The sequence below is a fragment of the Pelophylax lessonae genome (assembly GCF_965119305.1).
Source record: "Pelophylax lessonae genome assembly, chromosome: 2".
Lineage (NCBI taxonomy): Eukaryota > Metazoa > Chordata > Amphibia > Anura > Ranidae > Pelophylax > Pelophylax lessonae.
The window spans coordinates 614,566,025-614,588,720 of NC_138769.1; the positions used below are offsets into that span (position 1 = coordinate 614,566,025).

The 22,696-nt window shown below is 42.8% G+C and overlaps 1 protein-coding gene across 2 annotated transcripts in view; it reads left to right on the forward strand.

Annotated features, from left to right (window-relative positions):
- ZC3H12C (zinc finger CCCH-type containing 12C) overlaps positions 1-22,696 on the forward strand; it is a 200,860-nt gene that overhangs the window by 101,280 nt on the left and 76,884 nt on the right. Inside the window, exon 1 of one of the 2 annotated variants that reach the window (XM_082244938.1) lies at positions 9,947-10,077. The exons of the other annotated variant lie outside the window; for it this stretch is intronic. Within the exon in view, the coding sequence (XP_082101064.1) occupies positions 10,054-10,077 (24 nt within the window). The 5' untranslated portion in view covers positions 9,947-10,053. Of the gene's footprint in view, positions 1-9,946; positions 10,078-22,696 lie in introns of those variants that run through there. 2 annotated transcript variants of the gene reach the window in all.

Genomic DNA, 22,696 nt, shown 5'->3' on the forward strand with positions numbered 1-22,696 from the left:
GGTGGCCACACAAAATATTGACACTTTGGGCCCAATTTGGACATTTTCACTTAGGGATGTCTCCCGCTGAAGAAGTCCCGCCCATGAACGTAACGCATACGGGGGGAGGAGCCTCGCATGACGTCGCCCGCGGCCACCACGATTGGATGGTTGATATACGCTGTTTCCATGCACTCATGAAGTGCTTGTTTTGTAAGTACATTATCTTTGAATAAATCATCATTTGGATAAATGCAGAGAGCACTAATCTGTCTCTTCTTCCCCCTTTGCATACGGAACCTTCTGAGGTTCCTTTCCTAATCAGGACCTTCCTGGATATTTTGATCTGATCCCTTGGAGTATGTTTGGGCTGTGTGATCCTTTTAGGGTCGAATAGTGGAGGTAAGAGGCAGTGTTTACCTTGGTGGATGGACTTATCCTCCAGCATATTTCACTGCATGTTTTTTGGAAGTCACAATATGTTTTACTAATGTACATGAACATTTTATTGCATATCACCTCCTTTTTTGCACTGGGTGTATTATTCGATATTTCATATGTTCATGATTATATTGTATATGCGCTGCACTGTTTATTTACATTAATGGTTGTGTGTTGAGTTATTTTGAGGGGACAGCAAATTTACACTGTTATACAAGCTGTACACTTACTACTTTACATTGTATGAAAGTGTCTTTTCTTCAGTGTTGTCACATGAAAAGATATAATAAAATATTTACAAAAATGTGAGGGTCAGGGGCATAACTACAGGGGTTGTAGGGGTGGCAATTGCAACCGGGCCCCATGCTCCAGGGGGCCTGTGCGACTCCCCTGTATACCTGGATAGGAGTGGCAATGGGGGCAGCATGCAGAGAAATCACTGTCCTCCTTTTTCCCCCTGGAGCTGCAGGAGGAAAATGGAGGAGATTGGTTCCTCTGTATGCTGCCCCCGCCACTCCTCCTATCCAGTTCACTTGTGTTCTGCTGTCTCTGGGACCCTGTGTGCTCCCCCCCCCCCCCCCAATGTGCTGCCCCCTCCCCCTACACTGTGCTCCCTTCCCTCTCCTGCTGGCTGCTGGCTGCAGGGGATGTGTCACAATAGAGAACCAGGAAAGGGTCGGTAAATATGTAATTTACCAGCTCCTTTCTTTTCTGAATGGACAGAGTCATAGTCAGTGACATTATAAAAAAAAATAAAATAAAATGATTAAAAATAATACAATTAACCACTTGACCTCCGCTCACATTGCTGCTACTGCAGCAATGTGGCTCGTTATCGTCCAGCGGCGTAGACCTACGTCGCTGGACTCCGCCCCTTGTGGGCGGCGCGCGCGCGCCGCCAGAGGCTCGCTTCCGCTGTGTTCAGTCACAGCGGGAGTCGGGCCAGGGGAGGAGCGGCGGCGATCGTCGGGGAATCTAGTTTGGAGATCCGCCCGCTTGTGTAAACAGAGCGGGCGGATCTCCTAAGACACAGAGAGTGACAGATCGCAGTGTTCAGCATAGCTGAACATATGCGATCTGTCCCTGTGTCACACAGTCACCTCCCCCCCACACGTTAGTAAGCACCAGGCATACATTAACCCCTCCCTCTGCAATAAAATTAACCCCTTCCCTGCCAGTGTCATTTTTACAGTAACAGTGCATATTTATAGCACTGATTACTGTAGTAATGTCACTGGTAACCCCAAAAGTGTCAAAAATGTCAGTCAAGGGTCCGATCTCTCCGCCGCAATGTCGCAGTCCCGCAAGAAAAATCGCAGATCGCCGACATTACGCGTTAAAAAAAAACACCAAAAATGACAGAAATCTTTCCCTTAGTTAGTAAACGCAATAACTTTTGCGCAAACCAATCAAAATACGCTTATTGTGATTTTTTTTACCAAACATAGGTGGCAGAAAACAAATTGGCCAAAAATTTAAAAAAAATTTAATTTTTAATTTTTTTGGGGGGGAATTTCATATAAAAAAAATGTGAAAAATATTGTTATTTTTTTCAAAATAAACGCTCTTTTTTTGTTTATAGCGCAAAAAGTAAAAATCGCACTGGTGATCAAACACCACCAAAAGAAAGCCCTGTTTGTGGGAAAAAAAGGACGTAAATTGCGTTTGGATTTGGCGTCGCACGACCGCGCAATTGTCAGTTAAAGTCGCACAGCGCCGAATCGCAAAAAGTGGCCTGGATGTAAGACAGGAAAATCCTCCGGTGGTAAAGTGGTTAAAGTACCAAAAAATAAAAACTACTGACACCAGTGGGTGAACTTCCAGGATCGCAAAGGTCACACTTGCAACTGGGCCCTGGCATTCCACCACCGTGGGGAGGCCCCAAGATGGCAGGAAGGGGGTCCACTGCAGAACTTGTGAAAGGGTCCTATTGCGGGACCGTAATAAAGGGCCCACAATGAGAGTAAAAGGCCCCAGGATCAGTGGGAAGAGCCCCAAGCTTGAAGGGAAGGGCCCCGGCCAGGGGTCTGGGTGGCCATTCATGGTTTCTTGCACCGGGGCCCTGAAAGTTCTAGTTACGCTTCTGGTGAGGGGTGTACTCACTTTTGTGAGATACTGTATATCGAACAATCCCCTCCTCCCAGACTGATAATGCTGCTGTCCAAATGTGTCCCTGTGCTCCTTCATCCAGAGTGGGGGCACTCTAAGGCAGACCATACATTAAACCTTTTTTTTTTCCAACTAGTGGGTTAAATGAAGAAAATGTATTGATTTCCCCATCCATGCATTTGAGGTGGATGGGGGAATCAACCCCCCCCCCCCCCCCTCCATGCCAATGTGTTCTCATGGAGGAGAGCCTTCCCCATGGTGAGAACACACTGATCTGTGTTGCTATAGCCGGCCACACTGATCATTCAGAAAAAAAGTCAGGGTGGTTGTACAGAAATTGATCGATAGATCAACATCTGTACAACCGGGTGCCCAAAAAAGCATGGAAATTGCTGAATTCTGAACCAGCCTAATTTTTATCCATGTATGGTTGGCTTAAAGTGTTTGTAAACCTTCATATATACCTTCATATATACCCAGTGAAGTGAAGTGCCTAAGATGATACACAGAGGTGAAACAAATCCTCCTACATAAGTTGTACCTGACCATCTGCAGTCTTCTCTTCTCTACATCCATTCAAAATGCTGAATATTTAAAGCTTGTCTGAGAGTTCAGACAAAAAGGGGCGGAGAGATGAAGTTACACTCTGGAGAGCTCAGTGAGGAGAGTTCTGAGAGCTGATTGGAGGGAAGAGACACACTGCCAATCAATTGGAGGTCCAACCCCTGTCACCAATTTTCTCTTGGTGTCCGAAAAACTTGTCAGATGTGATTCATGCTGATAGCAGAGGAATGAGGCAGAAGACAGAAATGACACTTAGTGCTCTGGATTGAGACAAGTACACACTATAGAGGTATATGCTTTGTTCATATTTCATGTCTGAGCTTTACAATCTCTTTAACCGCTTGCTGGCCATATACAGTACATTTACGGGGGGCAAGGAGGGTCTCCTAGGCAGGATCACGTACCTAGTACATGATCTGCGCTCCAGGGTAGGGAGCACCCCTGCTCATCCCCTCCGCACTGACTGTGCTGCTATTAGCTGCAGCAAGAAGCAATCAGTGGATGCCGGACGCTAATTGGTCACCGGCACCCGATTATTGGCTCCAGACATTACCGAGGAGAGCCCTGTGTAGATAAACAGGGCTCTCTTCTGACAGCAGCAATGTGCTGTTTTTTTCTTACTGCAAAGCAAAAACACACACAGTAACCCATTTTGGCCACACATTTAACCCTTTGATCGTCCTTGATGGTAACCCCTTCCCTGCCAGTGTCATTAATACAGTGACAGTGCATATTTTTAGGACTGATCATTGTATTGGTGTCACTGGTTCCCAAAAAAGAGTCAAAAGTGTCTGTTAGGGGTTTATTTTACTAAAGCTAGAGAGGGCAAAATGAGTCACAATTCTGCAGATAAACCAATCAGCTTCTAACCTCAGCTTGTTAATTTAAGCTTTAGCAATAAATACTGGAATCTGATTGGTTTCTCTGCAGAATTTTGACTAATTTTGTCCTCTCTAGCTTTAGTGAATAAACCCCGTAAGCCCCGTACACACGCACCGATTGTTGGCCGTAAATTTTTGCCCAACGTCCAATCGGCCGATTGTCAGCTTGTTAGTATGATGCTTCCGACAACCGACTGCGACTTTTCGGCCGAACAAAATCTGGTGTGCATGCTATAACATTTTTGTTGGCCGTCACCAGAACGGCCGATTGTTCGTCAGTCAGTACAGATTTCGGCCTACAAAAGTCAGATGAGCAAGACTGGGCATGCTCAGTGAAGAAAAAACACAGGGAAAGTAAACCAGCACATGACATCTCTTCTGCAGTTGGTTGTTGTTGGCCGACAAAATTTGTGTGCAGTCTAGGCACATTTCAACCAACATAACAACACTGGACAAAAGACGGCCGATCGTTCGGCCGACAATCGGTGCGTGTGTATGAGGCTTTAGTGTTCCGATTTGTCCGCCGGAATATCGCAGTCAGATAAGCTGTTCACTAGTACTAATAAAAAAAAAAAAAAATTCCCTAAATATTTCCCATAGTTTGTAGATGCGATAACTTTTGAGCAAACCAATCAATATATACACTTATTGGGATTTTGTTTTGATTTTTTTTTTTGTTTTTTTTACCCAAATCATGTAGCAGAATACATATTGGCCTAAATTGATGAAGAAATTAGATTTTTTACATTTTCTATTGGATATGTTTTATAGCAGAAAGTAAAAAATATTTTTATTTTTTTTTCAAAAATGTCTGCATTTTTTGTTTATAGCACGAAAAAAAAAAAAACACACAGGTGATTAAATACCACCAAAAGAAAGCTCTATTTGTGGGAAGAAAAGGACATCAATTTTATTTGGGTACAGCGTCCCACGACTGTGCAATTGTCAGTTAAAATAACGCAGTGCCGAAACGCAAAAAATGGCCTGGTCATGGAGGGGTAAAACCTTCCTGAGGTTAAGTGGTTAATATAGGAGGTGTGTTACTGTTCAGATCATCAGGTGAAAATGGGAGAAAACAACTTAAAGAAAAGAAAACGAATGCAGCCACTACGTCTAATGATTGGTGAGCTGCAGTCTGTTACATTTTTGGTTCTGCGTTTATTATAGTTTTAGACAAGTGTAGAGTAGACATGTGCATGATGAAAAAATGTGTTTTGTTTTGTATAGATTCTGTAATCAAATTATTTTGTTTCGTTAAATTCGGTTGATTCGTTCAATTTGTTTTCGGGATTCGTATTCCAAATCGGATTTATGTCTTTTTCTAATTTTCTTAGAATGTCCTGAAAGGTTCGAAACAATAAATTTTGAATCAGCCGAATTAAAATGTGACAAAGTGAACAATCAAATGATTACAATGACTCTTTAACCACTTAAAGCGGAGTTCCACCCTGGGAATACATTTTTTAATAAAAATACCCCTGGGACAGTCAGGGCTAGTACATTCCACAATGGCTAGCCTCTGATCTGTCCCGGGTTGCACTTACATTTTAGGAGAAATACTTACCTTGAAAATGTATTGTCCAGCGCTGCCATCTCAGGTGTGGGCAGCTTGAAGCCAGCGTGATCCTCTTCTGTGTCCTCTTCCGTCTTCTTCGGTCCCACAACGCACTGCGCCGGCCCCGCCGTCACTTCCGGTGCGCGCACGTGATCCCACCACAGCTTCTGGGCATGCCCAGAAGCTGTTTAGAAGGGAATGACGCGCTCGCCCCGGAACTGACGTCGGCGCAATGATTCCTGGGAGCGATGACGTTCAGCTCCCAGGAATCATTGCAAAGCCAGGAAGTGACGACTCGCCGTGGCCGCCGAGGGGAGGAAGAAGGAAGTAAGGTAAGTATATTTTCTTCTATACGAGGTAAGTAAAAAAAAAAAAAATGCAATTATCCATTTGTTTTTCAGGTGACCCGGAGCGAGAAGATGGAGGTAAGTATAAATTTAGGGTGGAACTCCACTTTAAGGACCGGAAGGATTTTCCCCCTTAATGATCAGGCCATACTTTGCGTTTTGGCACTGCATTACTTTAACTGACAATTGCACGGTCGTGCGACGCTGTACCCAAATAAAACTGATGCCCTTTTCTCCCACAAATAGAGCTTTCTTTTGGTGGTATTTGATCACCTCTGCATTATCTAGTTTTTTCATCCTTTCAGACCAATTTGTATTTTGCTACCTATTTTTGGTAAAAATAATCCCAATAAGTGTATATTGATTGGTTTGCGCAAAAGTTATCACATCAAACTAGGGGAAAGATTTATGTCATTTTTATTTATTTATTACCAGTAATGGACTGTGGGACTGCGACATGGACAGATCGGACCCCTAACTGACATTTTTGACACTTTTCGGGGGACCAGTGACCAGTGCTAAAAATATGCACTGTTACTGTACTAATGACACTGGCAGGGAAGGGGTTAACACCAGGGGCGATCAAAGGGTTAAATGTGTCCCTAGGGGGTGCTTTGTAACTGTGTGGGGGGGGGGTGGGCTTGCTGCATGAACACAGAGACTTGTATTCCTAAATATGAGGAACACAGGATCCCTGTGTTCATTACTGACAGAACAGCGGTCTGCTGTGCTTACTTCCGCAGACCGCCATTCTGTCTCCATGGGGAGCGATCGCGGGTTCCCAGCAGGTGTGACCCACTGATTGGCTCCCCCTGTGGCCATTCAGCGCGTGTACCCCCACTAGCTGTCTCACGAAGTGACGTACAGGTACGTCGTTTCGCGGGACAGAGTCGACCTGCCGCAATAAAACTAGGGCGACTGATCGGCAAGTGGTTAAATCACCTTTGGCTTAACAAAAACAGCATTAGGCCCCTTTCACACTTGTGCGACTTGTCCTGCAATTTGGGCCTGCAAAGTCGCATGACAAGTCGTACTCCATGATTTCCAATGAGTACCGTTCATATCTGTATGACAAGTAGTCCCTGCACTACTTTGGGCCGATTTTAATGCAATTTTAATGCGTTTTGAGGTCCAAAGACATAGGCATTGCTTCAAGTCCAGTCAAAAATCACAGCAAAATCGCATCACAATTGTGGTAAAATCGCAGCAGTAAAATCGCTGGACTTGTAGGTCGCATTAGGTTCATTCACAGCTATGCGTATTGTTTTCAGGTGTTTTTTGGGGCTTTTTTCAGGCGTTTTTTTCAGGCGTTTTTGCAGGTGTTTGGAGGCAGGCATTGACAGCTAACAAAAACGCTTGTAATCTGTCAAAAAAGAAGCTTATGTACTTTTTTGAGCTTTAGGCTCATATGTGAACAGGGGCCATTGAAATTAATGAGATTTGGCTTGTTGGGCGTTTTGTGACTTTAGAGATGAGCGTTTTATGAGCTGAAATACGCTCAGGTGTGAACAGGTCCTTAGTGTAAAAGGGACCTTATTTTGAAATAGTACTCTTAGTCCCGGTTCACATATAGTGATGACAGACATTGCATGTGATTCGGAGCGCACTTTTCTGAAAATCACATGCGATGTCTATGTGATGTGAATTCAGCCATACATATTGTATGGCTGAATTTGCATCGGATAAGGACAGAGCACGCACAGGACCCTTTTTTGGGTCCGCAGCAGAATCTGATCGCATGGTGACTCACACTGCGATATGCAAACTGATCTGGGGGTGTCCTTAACCCTGTATTGACACCCCCAGCGATTCACTTATTGCAGTGTGAACTAGTGAGCGACCAATATTGGTTTTTCATTGCCGATACCGATACCTCTATTTTTGCCATCGCATATAGGTATCGGCCGATATTTTGTACATCCTATGTCAGGGTCCGAAACTAGTCTTCTCCTCCTCCAACCATTAGGTGATGATGTAAGGGTAAAATGATGTCACATAGCATAATTCAGTTTCACATACAAATTAAAGATATAAGCAATTCCACATTAGCAGATCTGCTGGCAGATCGGTATCTCTCACCCACTTGCTGTAAGTGATACCCGGGTGATACCGCCCTGTCCGGCATACGATCTCGGAGGCCACATGGTCACGCTGATATATCGTTAAAAGTCGATATCGGCCCTCCATATATCGGCCTTGCCGATAATCGGTCGATCCCTAGTGTGAACTGCCTGCGATTTGAATTTGATGCGGGAACCCGCAGTGGATTCGCAGGGTTCCCGCATCGCATATATGTGAACCGGCACCACACACAGGCTTTTCTTTCAGAAATATGTTTAGTTTGAATTCAAATGGAATTCGATGTAAATTTGATTCGAAATTCCATTTGAATTTGAAAAATTCTGAAGAATTTTGTTTATTTATTCTGAACATTCGGTAAACTTTGTTTATACAGTAATTTGAATATTCGAATATCTCTGAATAACAAAAAATGTGTCCAAACATTTAGACCCCGTTCACACTGGGGCGATCCGACTTGCCGGGGCGACCTCACAGGTCGCGGTGCGCAGCTCGCACCGCGACCTCGGAGCGGCCGGCACGGACTTCATAACATTGAAGTCTATGACGGTCGCTCCAGGTCGCCCCAAAGAAGCTCCGGACCCTTTTTCTAAGTCGGAGCGACTTGTGTCGCTCCTATTAGAACGGGTCCACAGCTTCTCTATGGCAGGCGACCTACGGCGACCTGTCAGGCGACCAGGTCGCCTCACAGGTCGCCTTAGTGTGAACGGGGTCTTATTGGTAATGAAACAAAGCACACATATCTAAGGCAGATCTAGGGTAGATATAAGGTAGATCTAGGGTAGATCTAAGGTGGATCTAAGGTACATCTAAGGTGGATCTAGGGTAGATATAAGCTAGATCTAAGGTGGATCTAAGGTAGATCTAAGGTGGATCTAGGGTAGATCTAGGGTAGATCTAAGGTAGATCTAAGGTAGATCTAGGGTAGATCTAAGGTAGATCTAGGTTTGATCTAGGGTAGATCTAAGGTCGATCTAAGGTGGATCTAGGGTAGATCTAAGGTGGATCTAGGGTAGATCTAGGGTCGATCTAAGGCGGATCTAGGGTAGATCTAAGGTGGATCTAAGGTAGATCTAGGGTAGATCTAAGGTAGATCTAGGGTAGATCGAAGGTAGATCTAGGGTAGATCTAAGGTAGATCTAGGGTCGATCTAAGGTAGATCTAGGGTCGATCTAAGGTGGATCTAGGGTAGATCTAAGGTGGATCTAGGGTAGATCTAAGGCGGATCTATGGTAGATCTAGGGTAGATCTAAGGTAGATCTAGGGTAGATTGAAGGTAGATCTAGGGTAGATCTAAGGTAGATCTAAGGCAGAGGTAGCCCTAAAAATGAGGGCCATTTCCAGTGATGAAATAGCAGTGAGATCAGAGGCAGCAATCATGACATAGGTCCCAAGAAATCCCTACTCTAGGGAATAAAAGCCTGTGCCATGAAATCCTTCTATTGACCATACATCCTTCCCCTGTTACTCCATATTGACAAACATCTATTAATGTGTAAATACACAACAAGTCATCAGTGCAGGAGGTCCCCAGCCTAGAAATAACAGCTCATCAGCACAGTGTCCCTGGAAGGCATCAGAGCCCCCAGCCTCCCCCCCCCCTCCTCCATCATCAGGCAGCAATAAAACTTTTGCCCCCCCCCCCCCCCCCACCCATCATGTGCAGCCTTTGTGCTGGAAATGCAGAGACAATGGCAGACCGTGAGCTGAGTACAGAGCCAGGTGCTTTTTGTTGGCAGCTCGCTTGCTAATGACTCGGGCTCTCACCCAGCAGCTGCCTTGCTGCCTCCTTTGTATGGACCATTGTTGCTGCACGCCCCTCGTTAATGCACAGCCTGCCCGGGGCAGAGCCTGGGAACACATTGAACTGGAGGAGCCTCCAGAGCTGACACTGGGCTGACTGGCTGGCTGACTGACTGGCTGGGGGAGCTTTGCATCTGCCTGGCCCCAGTCATTGTCAGCAGGCTGCTCTGCCATTGGCTGCCTCTACTGCTGGCTAATAGGTTCAGCACAGACACTGCTCTCCCATCTGTCCCACTCTTTATTGTTCAGCCTGCCTGATGCTAGCACTGGGTTAAGGACTGCTCCATAGAAGCCAATGTCTGTGTGCTCCCCAGCTAAAGTAAGTAGAGCTTCCTATGGCTGTGATTGCTCCTATATGTTTGTGCTGCTGTGTGCATTACACTATACTTGCAACATGCTTCCTTCTATTGTGTGTTTTCTGTTGGCTTGCATTGTGCTGGATGGAACCTGTACAGTCATTAGATGCAGAGCAGGTGCTTGCTGTACTTGCTGTACATGGGTTTGCTGCAGCTCAATCACCCCAGTCATACCCCTCCTGCTTATTGCAAGGACTTTCTGGTTGTATGGTTGTATTATGGGTATCTGGAACTTTATGGTCTCAGGGAATCAGTGCTAATAATTACTATATCTACAGCTCTCTGTACATTAGAGTGATGGTCTCTGGGAAGGATGCTTCCTAATCAGTGAGAAGAATGCTTCTTAATATTAGTCTCTGGGCAATTTACTTTGGATTCTACATAATTATGTAATAGGAGGACAAAATTGAACAATCTGTTCAATTTGTATCAAATCAAGCAGGCCCTTTCACTATGTAGTTGATGGTAGATGTAAAGGAGATTGTACAATCGTATTGCATAGCGTATGGCCAGCTTTAGAGTTGTGATCGTTGAGAAGCATCTTCAGGAAGAATGCTCCTTACAGTTGTGGTCATCAGGAAGAATCCCCCTTACAGTTATGTTTACCAAGAGAAATGCCCCCTTACAGTTGTGTTTACCAGAAGGAATGCCCCCTTACAGTTGTAGTCATCACAAAAAATGCTCCCTCACATGGATGATCTTTGGGTGAAATGCTCAATATATTGTTGCTCATGAGGAGGAATGCTCTCTTATAGTTGTAGTCATCAGAAAGAATGCCCACCTACATTGGTGATTATCAGGAGGGATGCCCCCCTTCAGTTGTGTTCATCAGGAGGAATGCCCGCTCATATAGATGATCATTGGAACAAATGCCCAATATATTGGTGTTCATGGGGAGGAAGGCCCCATTACAGATGTAGTAGAAGGCCCACTTACTTTGGTGGTCACCAGGAAGAATGCCCCCTTACAGTTGTGGTCACCAGGAGGAATGCCCCTACATTGGTGGTCATCAGAAAGGAATGTACCCTTAACAGTTATGGTCTTAAGGAGGAATGCCCCCTTTTTATTGGTGGTCATCAGAAGGAATTCCCCCTTACAGTTGTAGTCATTAGGAAGAATGCTTCTTTAAATTGGTGGTCATTGGGAGGAATGCTCCTTTACATTAGTGGTCACGAGGAGGAATGCTCCCTTACAGTTGTGGTTACCAGGTGGAATGCCCCCTTACATTGGTGGTCATTGGGAGGAATGTCCACTTACAGTTGTGGTCACCATTTGGAATGCCCCTTAAATTGGCAGTCATTGGAAGGAATGCCCCCTTACAGTTATTGTCTAAAGGAGGAATGCCCCCTTACATTGTTGTTCATCGGGAAGAATGCCCCCTTACAGTTGTCACCATTAGGAAAGCCCCCTTACATTTGGTGGTCATCAGAAGCAATGCCCCCTTACAGTTGTCATTAGGAACAATGCTTCTTTAAATTAGTGGTCATCAGGAGGAATGCCCTCTTACATTGGTGGTCATTGGGAGGAATGCCTCCTTACAGTTGTGGTCACCATTAGGAATGCCCCCTTACAATGGTGGTCATAAGAAGTAATTCCCCCTTACAGTTGTCATTAGGAACAATGCTTCTTTAAATTAGTGGTCATCAGGAGGAATGCCCCCTTACATTGGTGGTTATCGGGAAGAATGCCCTCTTACAGTTGTGGTCACCATTAGGAGTACCCCCATACATTGATGGTCATAGGGAGGAATGCCTGCTTAAATTTGTGCTTATCAGAAGGAACCTCCAGTACATTGGTGGACACAAGCGGAATGACTCATATAGCTGTGGCCATCAGGAAAAATGCTCCTTTACAGTTATATTCATCAGGAAGAATGCCTTTAAGATACAAAAGCTAAAGATCATTGCCGTCATTGGTTACTTATCTGAGAGTCAGAAAATGCTCATTGCTCAGGGAACCTGGCAACGTATGGAGGAACCCTGGCTGAGAACAGTTGGGTCACACTGTACAAGGTGGGAGGGTGACTGTATTATCCAGAAGTGGCATGCTGGCAACAGATACAGAAAGTGATAACAAATGCTGCAGATAGTGAATCTAAAGGTGTATAGGAGTCTGTAGGACCATGCTTTGATTGTCAGCTCTTTGGGCAGAGTAAACAATGTGCTTTTTGCTTTTAAACACTATATGAAGAAATTCAATCTTTCCCCCCCCCCCCCCCAGCAACCAGTCTGGTGTTATCTCTCATTCATTGGTAACAAGGATTTTGGTTACTATAGGAAACAGCTCCACTTTACTTTAACTGTTGGGAATCAGCTTCTCTGTTATGTAAAATCTTGATAAATAACATTTCGTCTTTAGTATGAGATATATTCCCCACATCAAGAAGTCTGGTCTTATCTTCCCTTCTCCAAGAAACAAGCAAACAGATCAACTTTGTATCCACAGATGTTTCCCTGTCATTAGAAAATTGTACTTTTAATGTATCTTTTATGTTATGTGGACTCAGAATTGTTATATATATATATATAAATCTATGTTTAGTTTATCTATGTACTGATATTGTTTTTGTAAAAAAAAAAAAATTAAATTGAGCAGTGGCCAAAAAGTCCACAAGGCACACTTTGATGGAATTGTGGATGCTGGACTGAAGTCGCTGACCTGCGCTCTGCGTCCAGCTGTGCGTAGCTAAGTCTGTAGGTTGCCATGTATAGTGCATGTCGTGAGGAGGTTGTATGAGTAGGAGGCGGTTGGGGGGCAGGGGGTCTGTGTGTGTGATATCCATTGTAAAGACCTGCTCTCTATTCTGCACTCAGGCTTGCTAATGGCAGCACGCCTAACTCAAGAGGGTCTTTGTAAAGCCGGGCTGTAGGAGGCAGGTGCAGGAAAGGGTTAAAGTAAAGGCATCACCCGTGCCACATGCCCTATTATTTGAACATATGCATTAGGCTATTGAAAGTTTTCAGGAGATGGGCAGGCCACCAGTTGCCGGTCTCCTGCAGCTCCAGTAGACATCTGTTGCCCCAGAGAGTATTAACCAATCTGTTCAATGGGACATCTTTTCTTTGTAAGAGGGAGGTGAGCAGACAACAGCACTGGCTGAAACACAATGGTAATTAAATACACAGAAACCAGGCCCATGGCTTTTTATTACATATTCATTATTTTTCCAGCATTGTCTCTGAACATTGGACAAATGCATGCTCACATCCTAAATGTATTCGAAGTTATAGACATGACAGAATGGCACTGGCCCGCTCATTTTTATTTTTTATTTTATATAACTTATAGGAATATCTACAGTATATACAGTATCTCACAAAAGTGAGTACACCCCTCACATTTTTGTAAAGATTTTATTATATCTTTTCATGTGACAACACTGAAGAAATGACACTTTGCTACAATGTAAAGTAGTGAGTGTACAGCTTGTATAACAGTGTCAATTTGCTGTCCCCTCAAAATGACTCAACACACTGCTATTAATGTCTAAACCGTTGACAACAAAAGTGAGTACACCCCTAAATGAAAATGTCCACATTGGGCCCAAAGTGTCACTATTTTGTATGGCCACCATTTTTTTCCAGCACTGCCCTAACCCTCTTGGGCATGGAGTTCACCAGAGCTTCACAGGTTGCCACTGGAGTCCTCTTCCACTCCTCCATGAATACATCACAGAGCTGGTGGATGTTAGAGACCTTGCGCTCCTCCACCTTCCGTTTGAGGATGCCCCACAGATGCCAAATAGGCTTTAGGTCTGGAGACATGCTTGGCTAGGCCATCACCTTTACCCTCAGCTTCTTTAGCAAGGCAGTGGTCATCTTGGAGGTGTGCTTGGGGTTGTTATCATGTTGGAATACCCAGTCTCTGAAGGGAGAGGATGATACTCTGCTGCAGTATGTCACAGTACATGTTGGCATTCATGGTTCCCTCAATGAACCGTAGCTCCCCAGTGCTGGCATAACTCATGCAGCCCCAGATCATGATACTCCCACCACCATGCTTGGCTGTAGGCAAGACACACTTGTCTTTGTACTCCTCACCTGGTTGCCACCACACACGCTTGACACCATCTGAACCAAATAAGTTTATCTTGGTCTCATCAGACCACAGGGCATGGTTCCAGTAATCCATGTCCTTAGTCTGCTTGTCTTCAGCAAACTGTTTGTGGGCTTTCTTGTGCATCATCTTTACAAGAGGCTTCCTTCTGGGACAACAGCCATGCAGACCAATTTGATGCAGTGCATGGTCTGAGCACTGACAGGCTGACAGCACTCATACGTTTATTTCCCAAAGACAACCTCTGGATATGACTCTGAGCATGTACACTCAACTTCTTTGGTCGTCAATAGCGAGGCCTGTTCTGAGTGGAACCTGTCCATTTTAACCGCTGAATGGTTTTGGCCAACGTGCTGCAGCTCAGTTTCAGGGTCTTGGCAATCTTCCTGTAGCCTAGGCCATCTTTAAGTAGAGCAAAAATTCTTTTTTTTAGATCCTCAGAGAGTTCTTTGCCATGAGGTGCCATGTTGAACTTCCAGTGACCAATATGAGAAAGTGAGAGCGATAACACCAAATTTAACACACCTGCTCCCCATTCACACCTGAGACCTTGTAACACTAACAAGTCACATGACACTGAGGAGGGAAAATGGCTAATTGGGCCCGATTTGGACATTTTCATTTAGGGGTGTACTCACTTTTATTGCCAGTAGATTAGACATTAATGGCTGTGTGTTGAGTTATTTTAACCACTTGCCGCTCGCTCGCCTGTCACTCCTTCTAGAGCCAATAGCGGTCGAGCGCGCGCCCGCCGAGGCTCGTTCACGGAGGAGTGCGGGAGTGTGACTGGCGGACCCGATGTCCGCCGGTCACACTACGATCGCCGGTACAGCGGGAGAAAGACAGAGCGGCTTATGTAAACAAGCCGCCTGTCAGTTCTCCCTGTGTAAAAATGAAGATCAGACGGTTCTACTATGTAGAACCGTTGATCTTTTTTTTTACACCAATAGGAATGTCCCACTACAGTTAGAAGCACGCCCCTAGGACACACTTAACCCCTCCCTGTCCAATACAGTTAACCCCTTCCCTGCCAGTGTAATTTTTGCAGTAACAGTGCACATATATAGCACTGATTACTGCAGTAATGTCACTGGTACCCCCAAAAGTGTCAAAAATGTCAGTCAAGGGTCTGATCTGTCCGCCGCAATGTCGCAGTACCGCAAAAAACGCAGATCGCCGCCATTACTCGTTAAAAAAAAAACACCAAAAATGACAAAAATCTTTCCCTTTGTTAGTAAACGCGATAACTTTTGCGCAAACCAATCAAAATACACTTTTTGCGATTTTTTTTACCAAAAATAGGTAGCGTAAAACAAATTGGCCGAAAATGTTAAAAAATTTTGATTTTTACATTTTTTTGGGGGGGGAATTTCATATAAAAAAAAGTGAAAAATATTGTTATTTTTGCAAAAATTACGCTCTTTTTTTGTTTATAGCGCGTGATCAAAAAATCGCACAGGTGATCAAATACCACCAAAAGAAAGCTCTGTTTGTGGGAAAAAAAGGACATGAAATTCGTTTAGGTACAGCGTCGCACGACCGCGCAATTGTCCGTTAAAGTCACGCAGTAAAAAATCGCAAAAAACCCCCTGGTCTTTTAGCAGGAAAATCCTCCAGTGGTAAAGTGGTTAAGGGGACAGCAAATTTACACTGTTATACAAGCTGTACACTCACTACTTTACATTGTAGCAAAGTGTAATTTCTTCAGTGTTGTCACATGAAAAGCTAGAATAGAATATTTACAAAACTGTGAGGGGTGTACTCACTTTTGTGGGATACTGTATGGGAACATACCCACATACATCTGTCTACGCAAGCATATACTACACACATATACCTATATAATGTTATTGTTTTGCATTGATTGCAGATATTTATATAATGCCTACAATGCACACAGTGCTTAACGTTTTATATATATATATATATATATATATATATATATATATAAGTCCCTGACCTCAAGAGCTTACAATCTAAAGTCCCTATCTCGCATTCATATATACACATACTAGGGCCAATTTAGACAGAAGCCAGTTAACTTACGAACATTTCTTTGGGGTGTGGGAGGAAACCCACTGAAGCAAAGGGAGAACATGTAAACTCCATGCAGTTAGTGTCCTGGTTGGTATAGGATCCTAAGAACCTAGTACTGCAAAACAGGAGGGATAATCACTAGCTTCTGTGTAGTTAAAGTGGTTGTAAACCTCAGACATGAAATATGAAGAAAGCAAGGTATATTGCTGCTAGGGATCTATTTTACTGCTTTTCTTGTCATCATTACCAAATTCCATACAAATTACTTACACAACATAATGATACTTGGATCTGTATTCTCTAAATGAGGTGGTGCAGGGGGGTGGGTAGAGGGTGAAACCAAGGAACGGTGCTCGGAGGTGTGTAGGGGGGCGGAGACAAAAAGTGACTCAGAAAGGGGGAGTTCCAGCACTTATTCGCTGATCAAAAAAAAGCCTTGCTACTCACCATTTTTCTAGGTAAATGTATTTCTAAAAGTACTATTGACATGGAATGTTCACCACATGTCGGTAACAACCCATGCAATCCATACATTTAAAGAAACCATAACAAATAGGTTCAGAAATGAAGTTATGTGTAATAAAATAGAATGACACAGGGAAAGAGTATTGAACACATGAAGAAAGGAAGGTGAAAAAAGTGCACAAAAAGTCAAGACAGCAGCTGAAATCTATTAGTAGTTAGAAAGCAAACCTGTCCCTTGTCAGTGCAAATTAATATCAGCTGGTTCAGTCTCAACTGATGGCCTATAAAAAGGTGTCTCATTACCAAGGTGTCACACAAGAAACATCTCATGATGGGTAAAAGCAAAGAGCTCTCTCAAGACCTTTGCAACCTTATTGATGCAAAACATACTGATGGCATTGGTTATAGAAGGATTTCTAATTTTCGGAATGTTCCAGTGAGCACTGTTGGGGCCACAATTCAGGAGTGGAAAGAACATAATTTAACCATAAACCGTCCACGACCAGGTGCACCTCGCATGATTTCTGACAAGGACCACTTGTGGGGAGCTTCAGAAAGACCTGGAATTAGCAGGTACAACTGTTTCAAAGAAAACATTAAGTAATACATGACCATGTCCATGGCCTGTATGCACACACACCACGCAAGAATCCATTGCTGAAGAAAATCCATGTTGAAGCTCATTTAAAGTTTACTGCACAACATTTAGACAAGCCTGTGAAATACTGGGTGATGATAGTTTGGTCAGATGAGACCAAAAATTGGATGTCAAAATTCACACTGTATAGAAGGTGTCTTGAGGCTGTTATTACCAACAAAGGATTTTATATCAAATATTAAAGTGGAGTTCCACCCTAAAATTGAAGTTCGGTCCATCTTCTTGCTCCGGGTCACCTGAAACACAAATGGATCGCAATTTTTTATTTTTTTTTTACTCACCTTACCGGTGAGAAGAAAGTATACTCACCTTACTTTCTCTTCCTCTTCCTCCCCTCGGCGGCGTCACTTCCTGGCTTGCAATGATTCCTGGGAGCTGAACGTCATCCCTCCCAGGAATCAATGCGTCTGCACCGGCCCCAACGTCAGTTCCGGTGCAGGCGCCGTCATACCTTGCTAAACAGCTCCTGGGCATGCCCAGAAGCTGTGCAGGGATGACGCTGCAGCCCCGAAAGTGACAGCGGGGCCGGTGCAGTGCATCGTGGGACCGAAGAAGACGGAAGAGGACGCAGAAGAGGATCGCGCTGGCTTCAGCTACCCACACCTGAGATGGCAGCGCTGGACAAGACATTTTCAAGGTAAGTATTTCTTCTTGCAGGTAAGTGCAACCCGGGACAGTTCAGAGGCTATCCATTGTGGAATGCACTAGCCCTGACCGTCCCGGGGGTATTTTTTTTTTTTTGTAGGTGGAACTCCGCTTTAAATACATTTCAGCTAGGGTGTTCAGTACTTTTTCCCTGTCATTCCATTTTATTACACATAACTTCATTTCTGAACTTATTTGCTTTGGTTTCTTTGTATGTATGGATTCAATGGGTTGTTGTTACCAAAATGTGGTGAACATTTCATGTCAATCGCACCTTTAAAAATATATTTACCTAGAAAAATGGTGACATGTTCAAAACTTATTTTAACCGCTGTATCAAAAAAGGTTAGAGGGAAAAACCATTTGGGGGCGGGAGGCTAAATTCCACTATAACCATCTCATGAATAAACAGGAACACTGGTAAGTAAAGAGAAGTTACAGCGATTCTTGGATGGCTGATCTCATAGCTTCAGTGACCACAAACATCAGGTGTCCATCATGTCTATGGATACCTACAGACAGCACGGCCAAGAATTTTTGCAGAAAGTTTCAAAACCTTCACTAATGACTAGGGCTGCCGGAGGTACCTGTATACACCTCCCTTATTGCCCTTCCTGAGACTACTATTTATTTTTAGGGGGCTGAGGACATCTGTGGACATGGAGGCATGATCCAACTATCCAGAGATGTCTGTACCCAGCTGCATTTCTGTTACATTGCACTGGTCACTATGGATCAGAGTTGTCTGTCTAACGTGCTTCTCATTTTATAGACAATCTAAGGCCCTCTACAACTCATGACAGATTAGAGTGACAGTTAGTGGGAATAATGCTCCCTACTGTTGTCATCATTGGGAAGAATTACCGCCTTACAGATAGCTAAAAGGAACAATGGTGTCATTGGGAACATATTGGAGAGGCAGAAATTTCCCATTGCTCAAGGAATCCCTAGCAACCTCAGGAGGAACCCCGGTTGAGATACCCTGCCCTAGTCACACTGTTACACAAGACACCAGGTACATGTTTTTGCAGATCACGCATAGGGCAGCCCATTCCTTTCAATAGACTGTCAAATGCATCAAAGTAGCCCATGCATGTTATATTTAATTGCCAGGCTTCACTGGTTTTTGACCCCACTTTTTCTTGCGCGTTTCATAAACATGCGCAAAATTGTGCGATTTTGCATGCAGTAGTGAAACACTGTAGTGTGAATTGTTTACTGTTATGTCTGGAATTCACTGGTAGTTGGCCATATACACAGTATACACTCACCACCCACTTTATTAGGTACACCTTGCTAGTACCAGGTTGGACCCCCTTTTGCCTTCAGAACTGTCTGAATTCTTCATGGCATAGAGTCAACAAGGAGATGGAAACATTCCTCAGAGATTTTGGCCCATATTGACATGATAGCATCACGCTGTTGCTGCAGATTTTTCAGCTGCACATCCATGATGTGAATCTCTCATTCCACCATATCCCAAAGGAGCTCTATTGGAATTGAGATCTGGTGACTGTAGAGGCCATTGGAGTACAGTGACCTCATTGTCGTGTTCAAGAAACCAGTTTGAGATGATTTGAGCTATGTGACATGGTGCATTATCCTGCTGGAAGGAGCCATCAGAAGATGGGTACACTGTAATCATAAAGGGATGGACATGGTCAGCAACAATAATCAGGTAGGCTGTTCTTAGCTGACAGGAGTGGCACCCAGTGTGGTCTTCTGCTGCTGTAGCCCATCCAAGCAGAGCTTCCCCTCGAATGTAGAGCAACTGCACATGCAGTGCACAGTATTTTTGCCTTTAGTAAATCAACCTCCCTATTTTAGTTGTGCTGCATCAATATTTGTATCACATTTTGGAGGAGTAGAGTGAAAACGCATAACGGTGATGAGAAGCAACTAAGAATTCACAGATTTGTGAACACGTTATTTCACAGATAGTTAAAGCGTAACTCCACTTTTGTTGAGAAAAAAACATTCCCCCGTGGATGATCTCTGTACATTGCAGAGATTTTAACAAACTTTGTTGCAGATTCCTACCTTTTATTATTCTGAAGGAATCGTTTGTTCCTCTGCGCTGAGTGGGTCAAATGGGAGTGGTTTCATAATTATCTATCAGCTGTGCATCTGCAGGGCTCTAATAAGGAAAGCTGCTGGGCCTGTATCCCTTTAGACGTGTTCCTATTGGGAGTATCTCACCAAAAATGACATTTTTGTTGCAGGGGATGCCAGAAATCTGACTTGTATCTTAGTGCAGACTTCTGGGAAAATCAGTGAGCCAATCACACAAGCAGGAAATTATGTTTCTGGGGTGTGGTCAGTATACATTCTGTGTACAGAACACCTCCAGGTAGCCATATTGCATTGCATTTTCAGAAAATTACAACAGCTGCAGAGTGAAAAGGAAAGGTCATTTTTAATAACATTCAATTACAATATGATTTGTGCCACAATTGTATACGCTATATTGTTTTTTCTTTATTGGCTATTTTTTTTCTCCCACGAAAGTGGAGTTACCCTTTAATGGTATTTTCACATTAATAGAGACTGCGCTGATTGTCTTTCACTTTCCACACTGGAGTGTGAATGCAGCCTAAAAAAAATTGCAGAAAGTTCAAACTTTTAATGAACAAGACACAATGACATAGAGGTCACGTGTTTCCTATTTATCCAGTTTGCAACAATGATGTTAAACAAATAAAAATGTTGTAATTATTTTTCATAATAAACAAAGTCGCTCTGTCACTTGTATCACCTCTTACACGGGCGTTCTGTCCATTTTTCATCTGTCTGTTGATGGATGAAAAACGGACAGCAAAGCCTTCCTATGGGCAATGGATGTAAATGGACGTTGTCTGCTTACATCAGTTTGCGTCCCCTTCCATTCATGTCCATTTTTTAAATGGAACAAAACCAAATTTTTGTTCCATTTAAAAAAAAAAGGAAGTAGATGAAAATTGGATGTAAAAGGATAATCATCTATTTTTCATCTGTTACGTTTTTTTACAAAATTTTTTTGATTTACTTTTTTTTTATGTACTTTATGAACCAAAATTTAGCCTGTGACTCAGGTAGTGGGTAACAAAGAAAGTGACATCATCTTCATCTACTGTCATCCGGCATGAAAAACTGACATAAACGGATGAAAAACAGAAATGAATGGATGCAAAAACTGTTATAAAAGGAATCTGTTTTTTTTTCTTAGGGAAAATGTGACTGAACGGATGATTGGCTGTGTGACTGTAAAAGAAGGTTAAAGTAGAAAGTTTAAAAATGAATAATATAGAACTAAACTATACCTATATTGGAATCGCCTAATAATGTGATCAGTAATCCATGTACAAATATTACATTTGTATGTTACAATCTTTTCAAAATCTTTAATTAAAAAAAAAAAAAGAAATCAAAATTTTCACAAATCTTGGATTCTTATAGGTTTTACTTCCATTTTCATACCTAAGCTAGAGACAAGGGTGCCCATTGAAAATCTCATACCCTTCCAGCAAAGGCTACATATCCCAGCAACCAGAGTGCCTTGGCACAAGTGCACATGAGTGAGGAAGGGTGGTGAGCCTCATTTAGCACATTCATTGGCACGTTTAAAGCAGAATTAAACTCATTTTTCTAAACTGCTGACAGGTATGGTTTTGCCATAATGTGCTAACATGCTGCATATACTAACACAATATGTCATAATCCTCCTGCAAGCTCATTTAAAATATATACATATATATATATATATATATATATATATATATATATATATATATATATATATATATATAATATTATATATATATATATATATATATATATATATATATATATATATATATATATATATATATATATATATATTCCTGTGTGGCACAGGAAAAGATGCTCCTCTGGGAGCTGGGATTTTTTAAGGTGCAAATAAAATATAAGGAAAAGAGTAAAATTAAATATTTTATTTTATATCATTTAAAATATACAAACAAGAAAAACAACAAGGTTATAATTGTTCTAACATGATAGTCTGGAGACTAATTGACATAGTCAAAAATTAGTACCATTTCTGGGGTGATAATCCCAACATGTTTCGCCGATAGATTTGGCTTCTTCAGGGGATAATGTAATCAACACCTAAGTTGATAAATAAAACATGGTCAGCAATACAACATTTATGATAGTTTAATTTATGATTAAACAGTATAAAAAAAAAAGCGAATCATAATAGGCTTTTTGAAATTTTTGACATTTTTGAACACCATAAATATATATAGTAAGTATAACGGATATACATATAAGAATGATAATGGGTTTCTTACCACTGTGCAATTAGAGCACAGATTGATCATCCAAACTTCCAGTATTTTGTAGAAAAAAATTGATTAGAAACCAATCACATTGATTTAGGCAGAGATCCGATAGTAGACTGTGGGGTGGGGCTCTCATATATTTAGCCTATATACAGTATATATTCCACTTTAGGGGAGCCATTGGCTGTGCAGGGGTGTGCCAACATGCTCAATTTTAGTTTATCGGCGGGGACGACCACCCCCAGGTGACAACTGTCTTCCTGTTAAAGTGCTGGCTTTGCCAGGGGACAGGAGTCAGGGATAAGCCTTGATTTGATGACTTCAGCTAAGCAGAGAAGTGTAACGCTCCTGCGTTTTATGTATGATGTGGATTTACAGCTGCAGAAATATTCCACTTCAGTAGTCATGTAGAGAAACGCT